The 20,637-nt window shown below is 42.3% G+C and overlaps 1 protein-coding gene across 3 annotated transcripts in view; it reads left to right on the top strand.

The window, feature by feature from the left end:
- The window catches only part of LOC131884710 (G-protein coupled receptor dmsr-1-like), a 44,807-nt gene that overhangs the window by 11,336 nt on the left and 12,834 nt on the right, over window positions 1-20,637 (top strand). Inside the window, exons 2-4 of one of the 3 annotated variants that reach the window (XM_059232568.1) lie at window positions 6,122-6,607; window positions 14,397-14,673; window positions 16,558-16,836. In XM_059232568.1, the coding sequence (XP_059088551.1) occupies window positions 6,527-6,607; window positions 14,397-14,673; window positions 16,558-16,836 (637 nt within the window). In that variant the 5' untranslated portion in view covers window positions 6,122-6,526. Of the gene's footprint in view, window positions 1-6,121; window positions 6,608-11,092; window positions 11,842-13,590; window positions 13,726-14,396; window positions 14,674-16,557; window positions 16,837-20,637 lie in introns of those variants that run through there. The other 2 variants (XM_059232570.1, XM_059232569.1) reach the window with 2 other exon arrangements.

Genomic DNA, 20,637 nt, shown 5'->3' on the forward strand with positions numbered 1-20,637 from the left:
TTGTTGATGGTCTCGGGTTTTCAAGTCGAAAGTGATGTCCCTTCTGTACTGCTCTCTCTGATTGTGCCAACAACGTGGCTTTGAGCCAACTACTAGGAGAAGGCCCTATTGTGTGTGTGGGAATTCCTCTGACATTTCCTCTACACAGAAGGCCCACGAGACAAATGGTGGGAAATCTAAATAATGATACCATTCACATGGGATCATTTGAATTGGAACCATTATTTAGATCATTCATATGCAAATTTTCTGTTTTGTCCATGAAGGCGTCGCGTTTCATCTTATGGGGTCATAAAAATGTTTTGGAAAGAACAGGTTTTTTAAAGTAGAGCTTGTCTGCAAAAAGCGTCCATGGGAGGAAGAAGAAAATGCGCTGGGAACTGCCTTGGTTTTATACTTCGTATACCCTAGATTCAAGGGTTAGTAAAATCTTCCAACTCTAATTCGTAGCGGAGGTCGGATGTCATGCCAATGAAAAGATAAACAAAATTGTAGCTTCTCCCATCAGTATTATTGGTGATCGGATTTTCTACGGCGGTGCACCAAAACAATTTGAATTGAAGGTTTTCACAGAGCTGACCAGTTATATAAGTTTTAAGTATGCTCTCAAAAAGGTATGCTCTTGAGATTTAAGGTCGAAACACCAAGCAGGACACTTTGTGCCTTATTAGAATAATCACTTACGGCTCAAAAAAGTATATGTCACTGAAAACACAGTGAATGCTGGATTAGGCAATGAAATCAATTGATCAAGCAGTTGCAATTTTGCGAGTCAAAAAATATAATGAATATACAACAGGCCGGCAGAAATTATCATAAGAGAGTCAGAAAATGTAAAAATGTCATGAGTGACAATTCTCTGAGCAATTTGCCGGTGTTTTTATCTGTTAATAACATTGCCTTTTCGGATGAAAAAAGTTTTCTTGAAGAAAGTGAATAGTATCGATAAAAGTTGCCTACTTATCTATCAAAAAGCAATCAAGATTCATAGCTTTTTTAATTGTTTGAAACGAACGTAAATGTGCGATGGTTGATAAATCATTTAAAATATATCAGTTGAGATTTTATGACTAGTTCTTTGGACAGCCTAGCTATCCGGCCAAAGTATCAATGCCCTCAAACAAGGGCGCAAAAAAGCTCAGTGTTCCAAGGGTCGTACAACGATTTTCATTCCTGGTTCCACAAAAAAGGAGATCTTTATATTGGGCACAAGCTCCAGATTGTGTGCCTCGTCTTTGTTCGCGGAACACTCCCATTGATTTCTCGGGAGACAAATCTGGTGGAAGAATTAATGGTGCTCTTAAAGTCTCGTACAGGCACTTTCCTAAGCAAATTGTGAATGCAGGCTGAACAATGGAGATATAGTATAGTTTAATAAACAAAGGAATAAAAGAAGAACCTCGAAGTGAAACATTTTTCTACGCAGTCAGTCTGTGGCATGGCGGATACGATTTTGCAACGGCGTTTGAATCTTTTCGGTAAATATTTGACTAACCGTCTGTTTCTTCAAAATTCATCTTGAATACATTTTGCAGTTTACCTTATTCCCTTTGATTCTCGAATTCAATCTGTGAATTCAAGTGTTTACAATCCAACATTGGGATTTGGTCTCATTTTCGATTCTTGGGGTTTGTCGCATTACAAAAAAAAATCATCATTTTCATATTGATACAAAGCTACTAAAAGTGCCGCAATCAATCTGATCATGTTAAAAGCCCAACTTTCTTTTAACAATTGTTTTAAAAAAGCATCACTTTTGGAAAGCAACTGTTTGGCCCACTCGCCTATTCCCATTTCTTATCTCATTCAAGTGTTGTAAATAGTTTAGAAGCAAGCACAACGGCATTCACCATTCCCATGCCAGACATGGAGCCGCATTATGATTTGGTTCAAAAGCCATGGTCTGGAAAAAAACGTCCACTGAGGGGAACTCACACTAGTATGTAAACTACACTAAGCCGACAATTCTCAATGAATTCGATCTCGCATGGCTAACTCGAGTCAAAAGCACGCCGCATCATTCGGACAATTACAAGCACATAATTGCAGCGAGGAGGTCTAAGTACAACGGTAGATAGCATTTCCCCTGCATGCAATATCATCCTGACCTTTGCTTCCTCCAAAATTCCTGGCAGCCTTTGACGTCATGTTTGATTGTGAACTCACGATCTAATAATAACGCACACAAAAGTTAGCCGTTTCACAGAGAACCCTGAAAGTTTTCCACGAGCACTTGTCAAGTCAAATTAAGATGCCATTACACCCGAAACGAGTCCTTTCGCCCACTTGACTGACGGCTTTCATCATGATTCGAATCTCTCAAAATTACCATGTTCCCGGCCAATGTTTGCTCAGCCAAATTGCTTTTAAATCCCTGTCTTCAATTTATCAACCTGAGGAGAACCCCCCCCCCACCTCCACCTCTTCAAACCCAGACCAACTAAACGTGAACAACAGAAACCACTGTAAAAAGTGAAATCCTTCTCGTTCCTTATCCATGGGCATGGGTAGATGTCATCATCTCCCGAGGACCAAGTCCCAAGTTTCTGATCAGGCCATGGCGCGTTGGCTTGTAAGGCCGGATCGGTTAGACCTCAAACACCATTAGGGATACATCCGCATTCATTACGTACACCACAGTAATTGAAATGATTCGGATTGTGGAGAGGAGATATTCTCCGTACTCTGAGGTTAGTGAGAGAAATCCATTGTCGGCCTGTCGGTTCAGATGTTTCCAAGCAGCCGCACAAAAAAACATGGACAACGACCTCAGCGAAGGACGGAGGGGGAAGAAAGTGATTCAAGTGAGAACCCAATGAAGGTAATTCATCTCGAGTTGATCCGCTGAAGAAATTCCATTACCGTCCAAGCCAGATAGGCTAGAGAACCTCGTGTGGTTCCGTGTTGTAGTTCACCACTATTGAAACGCACTCACAGCCGCAGCACTCACTTCTGGCACAATAACTACACCCATCCAACCGAGGATCCATCCAACTACATACGTATATCTGTACGTATACGGACACTTGGTGGGCGAGGGGGAGAGGGAAGAAAGTTGAGGTTGGGGAAAGAAGAGGAAAAAATAAGTTGGATCCACTCGAGTGTCCCCGTCCGTGGTATACACACTCTTACAACTTGGAATTGGTGGGTGGACGGCTCCAGAGCGTTTCATGAATGCCGTCGGTCTCATCTCCTCTAACCCTGCCATGATTTACGGCTGATGAGATATTTGGCAGCAGTGTGATGGATTTCGAAGGTAATGGACGATGGGGTCGAAACGAGAAATGCCTCCGCAAAGTCGACCTTTGGAATATTTTTGGGAACCCATCGGGCGAGGAAGATTTCCCTCACACATAGGATTGGCTGCACCTCGGTACAATTAATGGTGTTCATTTGCGATTGGATGAGATATTTCAGGAATTGATGGGATGGATGAAAGATGCTTCTTTCCATGAAAGCATGAATGGATGGGATTGCTTTAACCCAATGGGATAATTCGCCCACAGGAGCAAGTGTGGGAAGGGGGAGGTTGAGTGGCATGTTCAATGCCCTCAAGACAACAAAGTCCTGTTCATAAATCTAGCTATTTCAAGACTCCCATTTTTCCCACGGCCCAGACGCATGTTGCCCAAATGGAAAACGACACAAGTTTTCCCATTGCAAGAGCGCTCAAGGGCCCTCTTGTGGTGGCTATAAATGCGACTAATATCGACTGCTGCGGAAAATAAAACAATAACAAAATGGAGATTGTTAATTTGTCATGTCCGCGAACCCACGTATTCGTACCCGGGGAGAAACCTTGTTTCTTCCCAATGATAAAGCTGACACCCGATGCATAAATAAGGCGGTTTGTTGAACAACAAAGTGGCCCCCACATATGGTCTTTTTCCCACTCAAATGACACTTGGACAAGGATGGGATATATCTGACGAAAAGGGACCCCAATTCACAAAACAAAAACTGGTCTAAAACGGCCGAGTTCAAGCCAGATCGCGCAGATTCCTCACGTTTGAAATCGATATTCCAAGTTTATGAAACAAGCAGGAAGCAGCTCCTTCAACACCTGCTCTCAAGTGTTGCCAAATCAGGAACGAGGAAAAACTTGTCCGCATCAATCAGATCAGCCAAATTTGATTCGATCGACTGAACGGACTCCTTGTTAACGTGATGGGGGAAAGGCGTCAATCAAAAAAGTGCAGATTTCTGCGTCTCGCAGGGACTGGCCGTGAAAGAGAGAATGCATTTACCAAATTTGTTGATGTCTGCTCTGGGCATGAGAAATTCCTTTTTCTTAGTCATTTCCTACCTTAGTTCCCAAAAAAAAAAAAATTGGAAAAAATGCGAATTCAGGGAGGTCTGGTCTAATTTGTTGATGCACATGGTTGACTTTTCTGTCCATTTCCCCATTCAGGATTCGAATCCTCGACAATGATAATGAAATTCCAGGCCTTGGCTCTTGTTTGGCTCAAATTGGGGAGCTTGTTTCCCTATATCCAACGTTTTTTACCTTGTCGAGGCCGCATTGCTTCACTATTCATTCTAGTTCCTAGGGAACAGGGGAATTTGCTTATAGACACATGGTACACAATCGATGTTCATTGATGACATTCCTAGTACATAGTACGTATTAGGGATCAACTGGTGCTAATGTGCTTCCTTTTCCACTTTCAGGTAAGGAAATAAATTTCTCCTTGTCGTGGAATTAGGCTTGAAAGCATCGTTGTACTCTGGACTCGCTGGAAAAAAACGGGGTCGACTCGACAATAAATGACAATGAAGTGAGACGATGTATGGCGGTGAATGGCACGAGATCCAAGATGAGCCAAATTTCTTGGGCGAGATGGCTTCCCTCTTCCAGGGCGTTTCCAATTCACGTTTCACTCAGTCATGGTCAGGGTTGCCGAGTCGATTGATGTCATGTCCATTTTCATATCAAGTAGGATCTTATCTAGAGTCTACTACGACAGATTGATCAACATGGAATCAATTGGGTGTTATTGGTGCTAGCTGGTCTAATTTCTCTATGAAAAATACAGCTTTGGCATGTAATTGTGTGAACCGCAAAGCCGGACTTGCTTTTTTTTATTATTAGGATAGAGCCTGTTCAAATTCCAAATATGTATGACGTACACATTATTTTCGGTCTGATTCAAGGCTCAGATCCAATTTCTGGGGCAAAATGTGTGAATTGATTTGAGCGTAAATTGGGCGTAAAACCAGAGCTTAAGTTCATAGTTCGATATTTGAAATACATTTGTGACAGGTCATTTGATCTTGTTATGATTATCGAACCATGGCAACTCTGCCGAAATTTATTATACTTGATACGAAAAGACCACTCATGAAAACATGTAAAATAAGCCCTCAATCGACAAGCTAACAGGAAAACGCAGAATGAAAGAATCGCAAACGCAATCCAATCGTCAATGCCAATCTCTCGACCACGTTTCAAATCTCTTTATTTACAGTGAACAACTTTTTTGAAGTGTTTTGGGAGACTTGTCTTACTTTTGAATGAGAGATCGCCCTGGCAACCCTCGCCACTTTCATTCAAGTGAAAAAGGGAAAAAAAGAAAAGGCCAGAATAACGTTAGCACAAAGAATACTTCTTCTTGTTCCCGTTTTTTTTGTCATTTTCTTGCGATGAGCGGCCTGGATTCTTATCTCAACCCAAGCGCCTTTCATTGCCGTCGCTGGCGTTTGGAACACAAGAAGAGACTCATGTTTCACATTTGGGTAACAATTTACATGGCGAGAAAGAAGATGTCCGTCTGACCGGAGGTTCCTCTAAAAAATTGCAATTTGCACCAAGTCTAAGCTCGACATAATGCTGATTCAGGGAAGGGGATTGGAGAGCCCGTTGTTGTTTTTGCCTAGAATGTTGACAACACCCTCTTAAGAGGGTCTTTTTTCCCAAGACACGGGCTTTGATCGCCTCCCCACGTACATTTTCAAACAACATTAGTACTCCAATGATCGTATTCATGTTCTGTGTAGATATACAGTACAATACAACATTACACTACTACGGTTTGTCCGTCCTTCCATTTATCAAAGAAATTGTAAGACCAGCCCATGACAATGTCCTGTGAATGAGATGCATGCTTGTTCTACTATTTAGATATGGGCAGTGATTTGGAACACATGGGTGGGACCCCTCGGATTGGGGCCTTGCGTGGCTGAAAATCCATCCCCAAAGCAAGGACGAGGACGTCGACAAGGAGGACCACTCATTTTGCAACGTTGAATGTGGTGTCGCATGACCATCTCGTGAACGGCTCCAAAGAAGACATATCTCGTAACCCTCCCCCCCCCCCCCTTCCCTCCCCGTTCGTCCTTGCAGCCTCCACTGTCCATCCCTCCATCTTGCCCATCCTCTTGTTCTTCCTCCTCCTCAACGGCCACGAGGATCGAGACACAGCCAAGTCAAGGAAGGAAGGAAGGAAGGAAGGAACAGAATCTTTCTCTGTCCTCCTATCTATCTGTCTGTGTGTGTCTCTTCTCGAATCCCTTGATCTAGCCAGCTATGGCGGGCTCGTTGGCGGTCTTTGTGAAATCAGTCGTGGAGAATAGTACGGACAGGGAAAAAGTGTGGTCCATTCTTGAGGTAAGAGACAATTTCATAGCCTTCACACACATTGACACACTCTGGGGAGCCAATTGAAACATTCTTGTCCACGTGGTGGTTAACAAAGACGACTCGTTAACATAGAGCCTTGGTTTCATTTGAGGGGGGGGGGGGTAATCTTGTCTTGAACCCTTTCGCATTCCTTTCGCTGTTAAATGAGACTCTGGCTTCCAAACAAAATGGCCACATGTTGCTTCGTAGATGCCTATTGTTACTTGTTGAAAGAGCAAGAATTAAGGCGGAATGCGACACGAGACTCAGAGTTAGTCAATGATTGTATGAAAAATCCTCCCTGCTTTTTTATTGCTGTGGTTAACCATCTCTCAGAAGCTCTTCTTGGATCGATTAAGCGTAACAAAACAGAATCGATGAGGATTCAAGACCCACAAGTTATTTCCCGGAAAGAAACCATCTCCAATATGATTGGTCTCTCGAATCATGGCATATATATCGAGATTGAGTTATCTGCTGGCAATCGTCGTTTTGGAGAACTTTCGCGCTAAAACACACATAACTTACTCAGTATTATGGATTGTTTACCTCACTTTGACAACCTCATTATCGCAATTGCGTTGACGATACAGCACTTTCACGCCCTTTTTGCGATGTTTATGTACGTAGTTCAAGGAGACCTTCAACTAGTCATGAACCACTGGAACATGGACGGGGATGCTAGTGTCTCGAATTATCATTTAAGAAGCAAGTGAAGGCATTGTATTGTCCTTAGAATGGGACTAGCCCTTGGTCACTGCAAAACGTTTTTTTTTTTTACTTTTTTTTCTCCTCAATCGAAAGACCGGGTCAAAAGTTATGTTCGCTCAGAGCACAGAACATAAAATGGCACATAATGAATGATTTAGCCCTTTTGTGGCAATCAATTACCACAGGAGGGCTAGCCCCTTTATTCTGTGAAGAGTTACGTATATAGTGAGCTTTTGAGAGCTTTGGATCCAGTCGTTGGATTGAGCTAAAACTTGAAATATGCGGTCGTAACGGCCTGAGAGCAGTCTCACATGAAGAAGAACGCAATATGTTAACTCGAATTTGAAATGTCAATTCCCCACACAAGCATCCCCATCCACTTTCCAGTGGTCCCTGCAGGAAATAGAGGATTATCTAGGCTGTGTCTTTTTGGTCAGTATTTTTGGGAAGGTCACATTAGAAAACGAAATGGTCTAAAAATTGATTAGAGGTTCCATTTACCTTACCATGGGAGATGGTTGTAGCGCAGTTGATTAACGAGCGACCGAGCTATGCTCGGGTTCATAGGTTCGATCCTAGGTCTCCCCTCCCCCCTGCAGTGGATCATCGCCTTGAACGGCGGACCCTGAACCCTAAATGGGACAGCATATATATGTAACATTGAACAAATTGTAAGAATCTATTGTGATCCAATGAGAAACAGAATCTCGCAATAAAGACTTTACCTCAGGCATCCCTGAACGTGATTTTGGTCTGGTATCGTTCGCAACCTAACAGACCGGGGATTTATTTCAAACTTAGATTTTTCTTAGAGGTGTGGACCAAGGAGAGGGCTTTTGCTAAAATCGGAAGAAGCCCTAAAGTCCTTTCAGAGTTTGCTTTCCAACGAGCTATGCTCGGGTTCATAGGTTCGATCCTAGGTCTCCCCTCCCCCCTGCAGTGGATCATCGCCTTGAACGGCGGACCCTGAACCCTAAATGGTTTACCTCAGGCATCCCTGAACGTGATTTTGGTCTGGTATCGTTCGCAACCTAACAGACCGGGGATTTATTTCAAACTTAGAATTGTCTTAGAGGTGTGGACCAAGGAGAGGGCTTTTGCTAAAATCGGAAGAAGCCCTAAAGTCCTTTCAGAGTTTGCTTTCCAACGAACTCGCTTGACACTTTATGGTCCAACTAATGCCTCTTCTGTCCTTACGAGTGCGTTCAATCGAGCCTTGGGTTGGGATAAAGACCTTGAAGGCATTTCCACATGATCTACAGAATTTAATATCGTTCGGGTTTGAATTGCAACTCCAATGTTTGGATTTTCCTCAATAGTCTAAGTGACTTATATCTTTGATATTCCGCGCGAAACTTCGTTGCATGTTTTCAATCATATTAAGCCCCGTTGTAGTCATCGTGGCCCAGATGGACCATGTGGGATGTCATATTGAAAACACTGGCAGTTTGTTAAAATATTATTTCTTTAGGGGAAACCCCTGTATCAAGCATATAAATTTGAACTTTTGAAAATTAACTTAGTCTTGGCCCGCCTGAGATTCAGTTGTGGGTACCGTCATTTACTGTATGTTGTTTTGAATCAAAACTTCTTTCAATGGACTAAAATAGTCTCAACAAAAAACATCTCAAGTCCTTTTGTTAAAGTTTAGAGGGGTTCTTGTAAATTGGAACAAACATAATTGCGACAACAGTTTATGTACTTAAGTGTTTGGGGATCTAAAAGGCCGTTGGCCTTTTTAAACATCAACTAAGATGGCATTACTATTCCCGCCCTCTTCCAGTATTCTTTATACGTCTCATCCGATGTCTCCAGTGGTTCTTTGAAAAGAATGATAATGTTTATAATACATACTTTCAAAAGATCGTCAATGATGATTTTATGTATCGTCACCGGGCACAAAGGATTATTTTTAATAGTAACACTATTACGTCGCAATGCAATGTAAAGTAGAATCGATTACAAGAATCATGCTTGTTTATCAGGAAACAAGGGACAATGTCATCTAAGACGGAGAATGTACTGACAGGAAAGGCTTCGACGAGGAAGCTCATGCCCGAATTATTATCATGTGCCTAAACACCCATGGAAATGATCAATCTTTACACTCTCCCCACATGGCTTCTTTGTTTTTCTTATTCTAACACTCGCTGTACAAGTTGGGAACAGCTCCTACACGAGTTCTCAAGATTCGACGATCAAGGCCAAGAAGGCTGCGTGTGGATTCGTCTTGTAAATATACTGTGTACAACTGCGCACCTTAGTACATCTCTGACCTTTGAAGCCAATAATCAGATCATTAGCCGAAGTTTTCTGCCCAAAATCAATCAACACTTGAAATAGAGAGAAGAAGAGTAGACAGACAGAACCTGATACACAGTAGTGTAGAAAGTAAACTCAATCTCAAATTAGCCTGTCTCACCAGGCAGTTCATTCAAGGACGGCGAAAAATAACTCCAGGATTATTGGCTCTTCTGGAGGCAAAAAAATGTTCTCGGGCGATCTCGAGTCAGATCTCCAGGTGCGGATAACGGAAAGAAATAGACTACCAGGGGGAAACGCTTTGTCACTTTCCAATACCAGGCCTATTTTAGTACATAAACGCTTCACCTTCTACGATCCCCATGAACGTGGCAGCGACATGTCAGGTCATTCCCCATTCATCCATCCATTCGGAGGCCTCGGGAATACGCTCCCGTTTCCTTGTCTGATGGATTGGAAGATAAAAAAGACCCACGAAGCTTTCTCTTTGTTTTGGTAACGCTGCTTATTAGTGGGAGCTTTAGGTAGAGAATCGACAAGAGGAGCCCAACATGTGGATACCACATGACAAGCCGGAGTGTTCCAATGGGCCACCCTAAACATCTCGTTGGATCGCCCTCTTCAAAGTATTGCATCCAAGTGGACGTAATTCCCTTTAGAGCGAAACGACACACACACTTTATCCATCGTCGCCGAACACTGTATGAAAGAACGTTCGATTTGTCTCCCCCGACAAGTTGCGCCGTCAACAAACACACACTAAACACAAGACTCAGGGATTTGTCAGGATACGCAAGTCCACGCCCAACGGCGGCGGACTTGTATCCTACTGGATTGAGCCAAGATATGCTCAGTAGTACTGTACGTACATGCAGTAGACTGTCGTGCCGAACAAATAATCTCGGATGCAGTTCCTCTTTCTTCTACGTGTGTATGGCTAATCCCCCTTTTAGGGCGAAAACACCACCACTTGCCAACTGTACAGGGTGGTCCCAATTTAGTGCCCCATCCTGAACGCACAGTTACGCAGTTTGAACTTAATCATCGGATATGCTTTTGTTGCTTGCATGTTTGAAGGAATGTGTTGTGGGAACAAGGCAAATGAGTTTTATGCAAACTTGCCCATTCGGTATGAACCTATTTCCGAGAAAATCAACTTTCTTAGAGGTTTTTTGACGGCCTGACATGAATGGAATACTATATATTGCAGAAAAAAAAATCTTGGCAAAAGCCTGGACCTTTTTGATACTTGCCCCAAAAGTCCATTTTATTGACATGTGGTCAAAATATGTGATCAAAATTAAGTGTACGCTAATTTCATAATGATAATCTTGATTGCGAGACAGTTCATTGCATCATATCATTGATCTATTCTTACTACAAAATTTATATTTTAAGTTATTATCATTGCAGAAATGCTAATATCCACCAAGTAGGGGGTGACGAAAAGGCCTAGGATCAAACCCATGAATTTGGGCCCTCCCTGTATAAGTCAGCGGTTAGGGAATGGCCTGTTTTCGTTCTGAATTCATTCCCGCGGAGGAGGAAAGTTACTTGTTACCCCATCCATCCGTCGATCCCCCTAACCGGGGAATACTTCAATCAAAGAGTTGCTCAACGAGCGACCTTCCAGACTCATTGTTCCCAAGGGAGAAGCGACGCTTCCAGTAGCAGCTGCCTTGGAATTGGCGATCCCTGGCGATCCGTGGTGATGAGTTCTGGATCAAATTACACAAAAAACGTTAGAAGATAAAAAAGAAGGGCTTTCCAGGTCCATCAAGTGAAGTGCTGTAATCGCTGTCAGAAAAGTACTCATCCCAGTCCTCATCGTGTCTACTTTCGCAGAGGGCAACAACAGCCTTCTTTCTCATTCTGTCCCGTTTTTGAGGCACTTTTAGGATAGATTGCATACCGCCTCATCGAGTCACCACTACATTGCTAGTTGTTGACGAGACGTTGCAAACACACCACATGTCCACCGGGCTCTCTCAATCTCTCGCCAACTTTGCGATTCTCTCCTTGTCATGATTATGTGACATATTGGGTAGTTCCTATCCACAAATCATCCATCCAGACGCGAGTCAAGCCAATCTTGACCAGACTCAGTGAAGTGACGGATGAGTCCACATTTTTGATTGACATATCGCCAACGAGAGATTGGGAGGGTGGCTCAAAGCTTTGTTGGAACGCTTTCGGAACAGTTTATGTGGAACCTTTTGTGCGATCAATTCTTCTGTGACGACTAGTTCGTGAGTAGTACATCACAATATGTGTGAATACCTCTTGTGCGTATCCATCAACAGGGTGCTTTTGTGTGTCCTTTGACGAGATAATTTGCACACATTGTAACGCCTCGTTGGGCCTTTCGTTTTAATATCAGTCAAACTGTTTGGATTGGATAAAGACCCTCTCCCTCTTTGGTTGGAGTGGAGAGCGCAGAAAGAGTGAAGGAGACCATTTCCAATGAACTGAAATGTATGCAATTTGACATTGATTGCAAGCGCAACACAAGCGCTAACTTGTCCTCCCAATTCACGGCGGAACAAAAATTAATGCTTTGCGGTGGAAAAGTCTCATTTGCATTTGGAGAACAAGCACTACTTCATGGGGGGCTTACTTGGAATTCGGGAGCAATTCGCTAAAGTTATGGGCCTGAATTCCTGGCCCAGCCAAATTCGAAACTTTGCCCAAATTACTAATGTTAAACTCTTTTGTGTACGCACGTCAATCAATCCCCGGATATAGTGCACACCACTTGGTTCCTTAAATAGACGAGCGGTTTAATTTGGGACTGTCAAGTTGGTTAGAGTTGTGCCGAGTTTCAATTTGGAAACAGGAGTAATCCTTCTCTTCCCACGATCTATACAAAACCCTGTAGATGGGCCCATTTTATGTACCATATTGCACGCAAGTTCTTGATAATCTATCCCAGGAACCAAATGGATCAAAACTATGGTTCCTTGGGTGACATTTGGCCTTTGCCAATCTAACTTTTGAATCGAAATCGATTATATTTCCAAAGATTATGTGGTTCTTGTTGATGTTGGAAAAGTCAATTCTGCTACTCTTTATGAGGATGATTCAAGACCCACGCACTTTTAGAGAGGATATGAAAGTTTGGTTCAATCACGACAATTTGAACTTGTAAAGTCTCAAATCTTTCACTTGATATCAACTCTGATATACTGTACGCTTTAATGTGAAACGAAGGAACTTGATAACTTTTATCAATACGAACATATTAACGGAATATATTCGAATCGACTACGCTTGTGAGAGAAAACTTATGCGCTTGATTGAAGTCCATAAGGAAAGCAGTCTTTCACAATTCAAGTTTTGTCTTAACAACGTTGATCAAAAGTAAGACGAATTAATTTGGTTTTGGACCGATTTCATAAACCCTGTTGAAGAAAGTTGGTCTATTAAAGGGGTGACATGCAATCTTGAAAAGAGTACTCTTCTATCCAATTTATACTTTTCCGATTTTCCAATGTTTTGAAACCAAGTTCATAAAACTGACATTTGGATGCGTTGACAGCCTCGCTGTTCTTTGGCAAGACTCTCTTTTTGGAACCAATAAACGAACGCTCCAATAGCCAACAAACTGCCATTAAAAATGCACTCGCCAAAGGATCAATTTCATTTCAACAAATGGATGATCCTGAAAGGACCAGCCAAGTTGGCACTCTCGATAAAAAAAAGTCCAAACCAGTAGCGGCTTTCCTTGTTCAAAAATAGCTCGACATCGCTGATCGACATTGTTTGTCAATTTACTTTAGAACATCAAAAAGCCATTTCAGATTCAACTTTGATCCTACTCTCGATAGAGGATCTACATAAACCGCTATATAAATTCCAGTGAACCACTTCAGTTGACTGACAGTTGGAAAGTGAAGGAACAAGCCATTTGATTGCATGCTTCAAATGTTTCTGGGATTTTACTTGTCCAAAATAATGGACTTGGTGGAACAAACGCCAAGGGTGATGTACAGTGGCACTTAAACCAATTATATCTGGTAGGTTCTAAGCAAAATGTTGCTTTGGCGGACTTGATTGACTTGTCAGGGCCTTTCGGGATGTTAGACGCCCAAATCCATTATTTATTGACACATCAAAAACGCTATAAGACAAAGGTGGGTATTGAACCGTTATTTCTTTATGGATTGTGTTATCATTATGTCAACTTTAGATCAACGGGCTCGTTCACTCATGTTGGTTTGTTGGTAGATTGAACATTCCAAACTATTTTCTTTATCCATTAGTTGAAACTAAGACTATATTCGAGATTGCAAGAATACAATTTTCTCACTCAGAAGCACAAGTAACCTTGTTCAGATTTCTGCTGAAATGAGATGACATTTTTATCACCATTAAATGTCCAGTGGTATTTTAGGAAGCAATGTCTTGGGTTAGGTCAAACTACCGATAAGCGGCAAACAACTAACTTCCCCGATCTCCGTTCAATTACAATGGATAAATGAATTAATCTTTTGAGGAAGCGGATGAACGTGCAATAACGTTAGCTTTCCCCTTAAAAATGCCCACCATTGGTTACAAACATTTTTACCAGTATGAACCAAGCACAATCAGAAGGAAAAGTCTCACCTGATAATGATGAGCAATTCTCAACAACAAATTGAGGCCGGTTTTTTATTGACAGATCTAATGAGTTCTACACACACTCGCTCCTTTCGTTGTCTCAAACTACGTATGTACAGTACAATAAAGTACAGCAGAGTACTCGGCATTAAACATCAACCAACCACGACTGTAATTGGACCATTCTTGCGTTTTTCCTCCTCAGAAAATGAATGTGTCCGCGGAGGAATTCCAACTGATCTACCCGAATCAAACCCTGCTGACCACTGTGGCCTCGTCAGAAGACTTGAATACCACCACCACCACCACCATCGCGGTGGCCAAGATGTGTGACCTCGAGCACTTTGCCCAAGGCTACAAAGACATCCATGGCTACCTGAGTCTCGTGGTGTGTCTCTTTGGGACAATTGCCAATATCTTGAATATTGTCGTTCTCACACGAAAAGAAATGAATGGGTCACCCATCAACCGAATATTGACAGGTACGTGCGTCGGCCTTTTTTATTTATGTCCAGCAACTAACAACCCTTTTCTATGGTATTCGCTCATTCGATACGTCAGTCGGTTTCAATAACAATAAAAAGAACCAGCTCTGTTTCTCTCTCTGTGTGTCTGAACTAACTTTTCCCCGATCCAACCATACGAACGAACGAACGAACGAACGTCGTGTCGATGTCCGTGCAGTATGTGCGTATCTATCTATCTATCTATCTATCTATCTATCTATCTATCTATCTATCTATCTATCTATCTATCTATCTATCTGTCTATGAAGGCTAACCAATGGGAGTTTGATCATCGAGTTACAAAAGAAGAGGAGGGAACTCGAGACAGATCGACAACCACTTGAGAGTTTTATGATCTCCGATGACCGTCAAAGCAAAACACATTAGGAAAATCGACACTGCTTACATACAGAGCAATCGCCTTGACCAGCATCGGTCCTCTTTTGTGATCCCAGGGAACACTTACATACACCGCTCTGTGTAGCTCTAGTTTTTGCTGTAAAAAGAGGCTTCCTGGGAACCGTAGCAATAATCTCGCGAAAATGATACTTTATGAGCTAGGAATACGAAACATCATATTTAAAGGCCAAAAAAATATGATCCCTCTTTTAGTTAACTGCAATTATTGGTAAGATGCTTTTTGACCAAAAAAAACTTTAAGCTCGCTTTGCTTGAAAATAATTGGAACACTATTACTGCTAGATCCGAACGAAAGCTATCTGCGTCCCCATTTTGGGTTCGAGCTAGGGAACCAATTTTGAAGCTCTCGGTTTGGGGCTGAGTAAATTTCAAGATTTGATTTTTTTTCTCAACTTGGATTGACTTAACGGAATTGTACTGTTAGTCCTGATCCAAATTCTGGGGTTGGCCCAGGAATGAGCGCTATTTCATTACCAATCAAAGCAGACCTATCCAATGATGTATGCAAGATACTCCTTCTTTGTGCAAATGTATGGACTGCGAATGTACGTACACACTTTGGACCGGGAAAGGCCAAATTGACGCTCTGGAGGAAAATACAACACGTAGACAGTAGTAGTATGTATGTAGGTACGTACGTTCTAGGTGAAAGGGTGGGCAGTAGGTAGTAGTACTCGTAATAGAAGTAGTGCGAGTAATGGTGTTGGTGGAGGAGAATGCAGTCCAAAACTGCACCAGAAGTGCAACTCATTTCTCAGTTTCGCCAGGCTTGTCCAGGATGGACATGGTCTTTAGCTATTCTATGGACTCGTCTCATTCCAAAGAGGCTATTCCATCTCACGAAATAAGCAGCCAAACGAACTTGTCGATGGACGCTTGCTAGGCTTCTAATTTGTTTAGACCGGGTTGAATTGGACGAGGTGTTAGAGAAGCTCAATAAATGATGATGCTCGTTTCCTGAAATGTTCATATCATCTTAGATCAAAAACCTTTTTTTGGCTACGATTTTTCACTCAACAGACAGCTCATAATTCCAAGGTATAGGTGGTCAATATTGAGGGAATGTATTAGAATTGAGAAGTTTAACAGAATGCGTTTAGTACCTCTAAAAGGAAGTATTCCTCGCTTGGCTTAAACCCGGCACTTTTGCACTGGGATAAGTTCAGTGAGCCTTCAGGCCTTTTGGAATGGTGAAAATAATGCTTTTGGAATTGGAGTTGTTGTGGAGATAAGTAATATTTCTTCGCATGTTAGGCTCATGGCTTATTGGAGAATCATTTGTCAGGGATTGCCATGACAACAAGCAACATCAAAAATAAGAAATCATTGCGATGGCACAAAAAGGCCAGATGGGGCCTTCCCATGACAAGCGAGAACATGTTTCATGGTCTTTCTTGTTTTATGGAATAAATCATTGCACATGGGTAAATCTTATTTCAGGGATTGCCGTGGCGGACATGCTTGTTATGGTGGAGTACATCCCCTTCACGATCCATATGCATCTTTGGACCAATGGACGGGAACCCGAGGAGCAGTACTCGTGGAATTGGGCGGCCCTGCTCTGGTTTCATGTCAACTTCAGTATTGTGATCCACGCCGTTTCCATCTTCTTGACGCTCACGTTGGCAGTTTGGCGGTTCATCATGATTAGATTCCACACTTTGGCACCCATCTACTGCACCATGGAGAGGTGCAAGATAGTCATCCTTTGTGCTTATGGTAAGTGAGCCTTCATTTTCTCAACCCAACTAAGCAGTGCCTACAGTTCGAAAGATTATCTATCGCCTTGGCTCAAAAGTCTGCCTGACTCCCAATACATGCTTCCTTAACCGCAGCTTTTCTACGAAGTTATCCTGAAAGAACTTTGAGCCAGAAGACACACAGACACACAGATACTGGTTCTTCTCTTGGGTTGACCGGGCAAGACAAATAGCAACAAGCCTTTAGAACTCGTTAAAAGGCGGAGACGTAATTACAAGGCTCTCTCATTGGACACTTGATCTTCAAAGAGATGGCTCACTTGGGAGAAACAAAGGTTGGCGTTGGTTGAATACCAAGAAATGAGTCAAAAGCCTGCTCATTTGTCCACTTGAGTACCTAATATTCGAGTACGCTGCCATTCTTTATTCATGACAAACTCACAATGGATATTGGAACTAATTACTTAATTGTCGTCCCGAACGAAAACCCTCCAGAGGGAGTAATAAAAATGAGTAACGCGGTACTAAAACTCTCAAAGGTAGTGTAGAAGATGGACCACTCTGTGGAAAATTCATGCTCATTAATTCAAATGCACAATGCATTATTTCTGGGGCCCTATTCCCCCTTTACAGAAAAACTACGTTCTAAAACGCCCTTGGGATTGGTTTCCATTTAGTATGGGCTGATTGGTCCATATCTAGGCAAAGGTGAGCCCAATCCAATGATTGATGAATTAGCTATTGGTGAAGGAGTCGAAATACGAATGATTTCGAAAGCATTCAAACGTAGAAGTGGATTGCTCAAGAACCCAACCGGTTCCTAGATTTCGCCCACCACTTCCGCTTTTCTTACCGCTATCGAGTGCTTTAAAGACGTCAATTCTTGTGGAGGCGGTAAGCCACCCCATCATGAATGCTTCAGGCTTTAATAACTCCATGAAAAGGCCATAAAGAGTATGAGTGTACGTATTTCTTCCGGCATTCTTCTCCAATGGCCTTTCAAGAGCCAAGGCCTCTCTTTCTCGCCAGCCTTGGCATATCGTTTGTCATTCGCTAAGCTTCAAGTCCGTGAATGGGAACATACACGCACATTGAACAAGAGATACTACACCAAGTTCCTAATAAGTTACAACCTTGGTGGCCTTCGCGACTACTGCCTGCCTTTGGATTGCACCCCTGTACAATGTGCTTGCTCACCACCCAACGGTCGTAGTGAAGGTCCTTGTTACGATGTTGACTTTGGTTTGTTTGAGGATCCTCTTAACGTTACCCGCACAAACATTGGATGATTTTAGGAAGCCTCCACAATTGCCTGGCTTTGGTAGTGCCCAAAAGGTACAGTACTTACCGGGTGACTACACTTACCTGATAAGTTTATGACTGGTGGCTCTTCTACTGATGACAAACATTTTCAGACTCGACAAAGACACTTTTTTCACGGGACACTCGTAAACTTTCCCAAGTGCGACCTTTAATGCCGACACGACCTCATGATAATGCAATTTACGGTCCCAAATCACCTTTGATTCAATAAAAGCGCAAACTCTGAAAACCTTCAACTCTGAAAGACAGACAGTAGCTGAATCCTGGAACTGACAGGTTCTTGTTGGGCCATTTTGTTTTCCGAGCTAGAGGGAACTACGACGAAAAGTGACATATTCGGCAATGTTCGAACAATGGCTTATCAAGCCAAAGCCAACCAACGACAAGAGGTGCTCACATTGGGTAGCACACGACAGACAGCTCGGATATGACGATATGACTTTAAGAGCCCACTTTCAAATTGCGGCAAATTCCCCTTCCAACACTTTTCATTGTCTGCTGCCTGCTCAGTCAACGTGGTGCTTACTACGTACTTAGTGGATCGTGGAAGAAAGACTCTTTAACGGTAAGTAAGTGCTGGGCCGACAACAACTGAATAGATGTGAAGAGAATTCCATCTCACAATTGCTTTGCCCGAAGAAGGGTCTGAACGAAGAGGCGAAATGCGGGTTATCTCGAACGTGCCCGTCTTTTGATGCTTCATTTCATTATTTTCCCCACTTGCTCAAGCTCTGATCCCCTTCAGGTTATCCAAAGAAGGTGCTTTCACTTGATCATTCTGACAAGGATGAAGGCGGAGGAGGTAATTCGTAGAAACAATTTGTTTGGAAATAGTACGTAAATCCATTAGGAATCGAGTTACTCGCAGTCTTCAGCGGTGACGGCACAAAAAGTTGCCCTGCGGCTAAAACATCTCGAATCAAGTTGATTGAAGTTAGGACTGGATTCACCGAAAGGGAGGTTTCAATTATTCAAGACTCTGATATTTCCATCCGATAACGCCTTTTGCACGCAGAAACGTCCATATCTCATCAACATAAATGGCCCCAATGTACCACGTCATTGTTCAATTACTATTGCAACTACTAGGAGACCATATGGATAACGGTTTCAGGGTCAATGGCAACAAGAACCTTCATTAAAACGCCACTACTCCACTTGAATTGCCCTTGAGCTGTGGAATTAGTTACCAACTACCAAGAACTAGGTAAAACTGGCTTCAAGTCAAGTTTCAAGTCTAGTTTCTTCTCGAGTTTTGACCGAGTAAGGCAGTCCAAGAAGATTTGGGTCTTCCGTCTGACTAGAGAAGTACTCCTTGATATTTCCGGTGCAATTACCAAAATCGTAGAAACTTATTCTCTTTGACGTGGGATGTCGAGCTTTCAAACCATGAGAGGGCCTTTAGAACCCATTTGAACATTTCAGAAGTTGGAACGATTCAAAAAAGCCTTTGATATTCTTATTCATTTGGTAGCTAACTGGCATGAGCAATACAAATCAAAGCTACATCAAGTCGAGGCAGGATCCATCGGTTGTGCGTTATTGACATGAGACAACGAAAAGAACTGTTCATATTTTTGGTGCTCACTCTCTGGAGAACGAAACCCGAAAGCAGCTCTGTCCCCAAGTTAATAGAAGCAATAGCAGAAATGAAGTTCGTCAAGATGTCCCAACCAAACGGATGACCAGGCTCCACAAATTGTATTGGCCAGAGAGGAGGAACCTTCCCTTTCTCGAGAAGGAAGGACAAAAGAACGCTCAGGCTTAATAGATATTGGAGGCGAGAATTTGCTCTTGAGTTCTGGCTTCAACCAGATGTCAAGTATGTATACCCTGTCTCAAGAGTCTACTTGAACTTATCAACCTCATCATGGATTTACATACAGGGTGTTTGATCTCTATGGAATCACGATTTGATCAATTGTTGATGCAATCGTACACCCATTGGCACACGTCTGTCCTTAAGTTGCAGCTGTCTGATGATGTCATAAAAAAAATGGACGGTCAGTGGTGTACTTTTTAGAACAGAAAAGGCACAAAAAGACATGATACAAATAGTTTTATTATGCAAAAAACTTTTCAAAGGCTTCAAAAAGTGTTATGTAAAAAAAGAGAAATGTAACGAAGAAAAATTAAGTCCAAGAAACAGCTTTTTTTCAGCAAGAGAGTATCTTTATGCATGTTAATGAGTAAGACTGACAGTTGAATAAAAGGCAATGCTACATGAACTATTCCTTTCATTGATGAATGAATTCATAACTCTAATTTAATCCCTTAACAGAGGGCTATTAAGACTCAAAAGTACGAGTGACCTTCCAAACTTTGATGGTGACGTCATCTTCCCTTTCTGCTCCAATGTCCCAATAACGCTGGCCGTGTACAAAATGCCGTCAGGTTTTTGGAAGCTTAAAATGAGTGTCAAGATTTTTATTGACACACGTGCCTCCCCAAAACATGAATGAGCTATTGCCGGTAGTTAGGGAAGAGAGACTTTTAA

The sequence above is a fragment of the Tigriopus californicus genome, chromosome 8, assembly GCF_007210705.1.
Source record: "Tigriopus californicus strain San Diego chromosome 8, Tcal_SD_v2.1, whole genome shotgun sequence".
Taxonomy (NCBI): Eukaryota; Metazoa; Arthropoda; class Copepoda; order Harpacticoida; family Harpacticidae; genus Tigriopus; species Tigriopus californicus.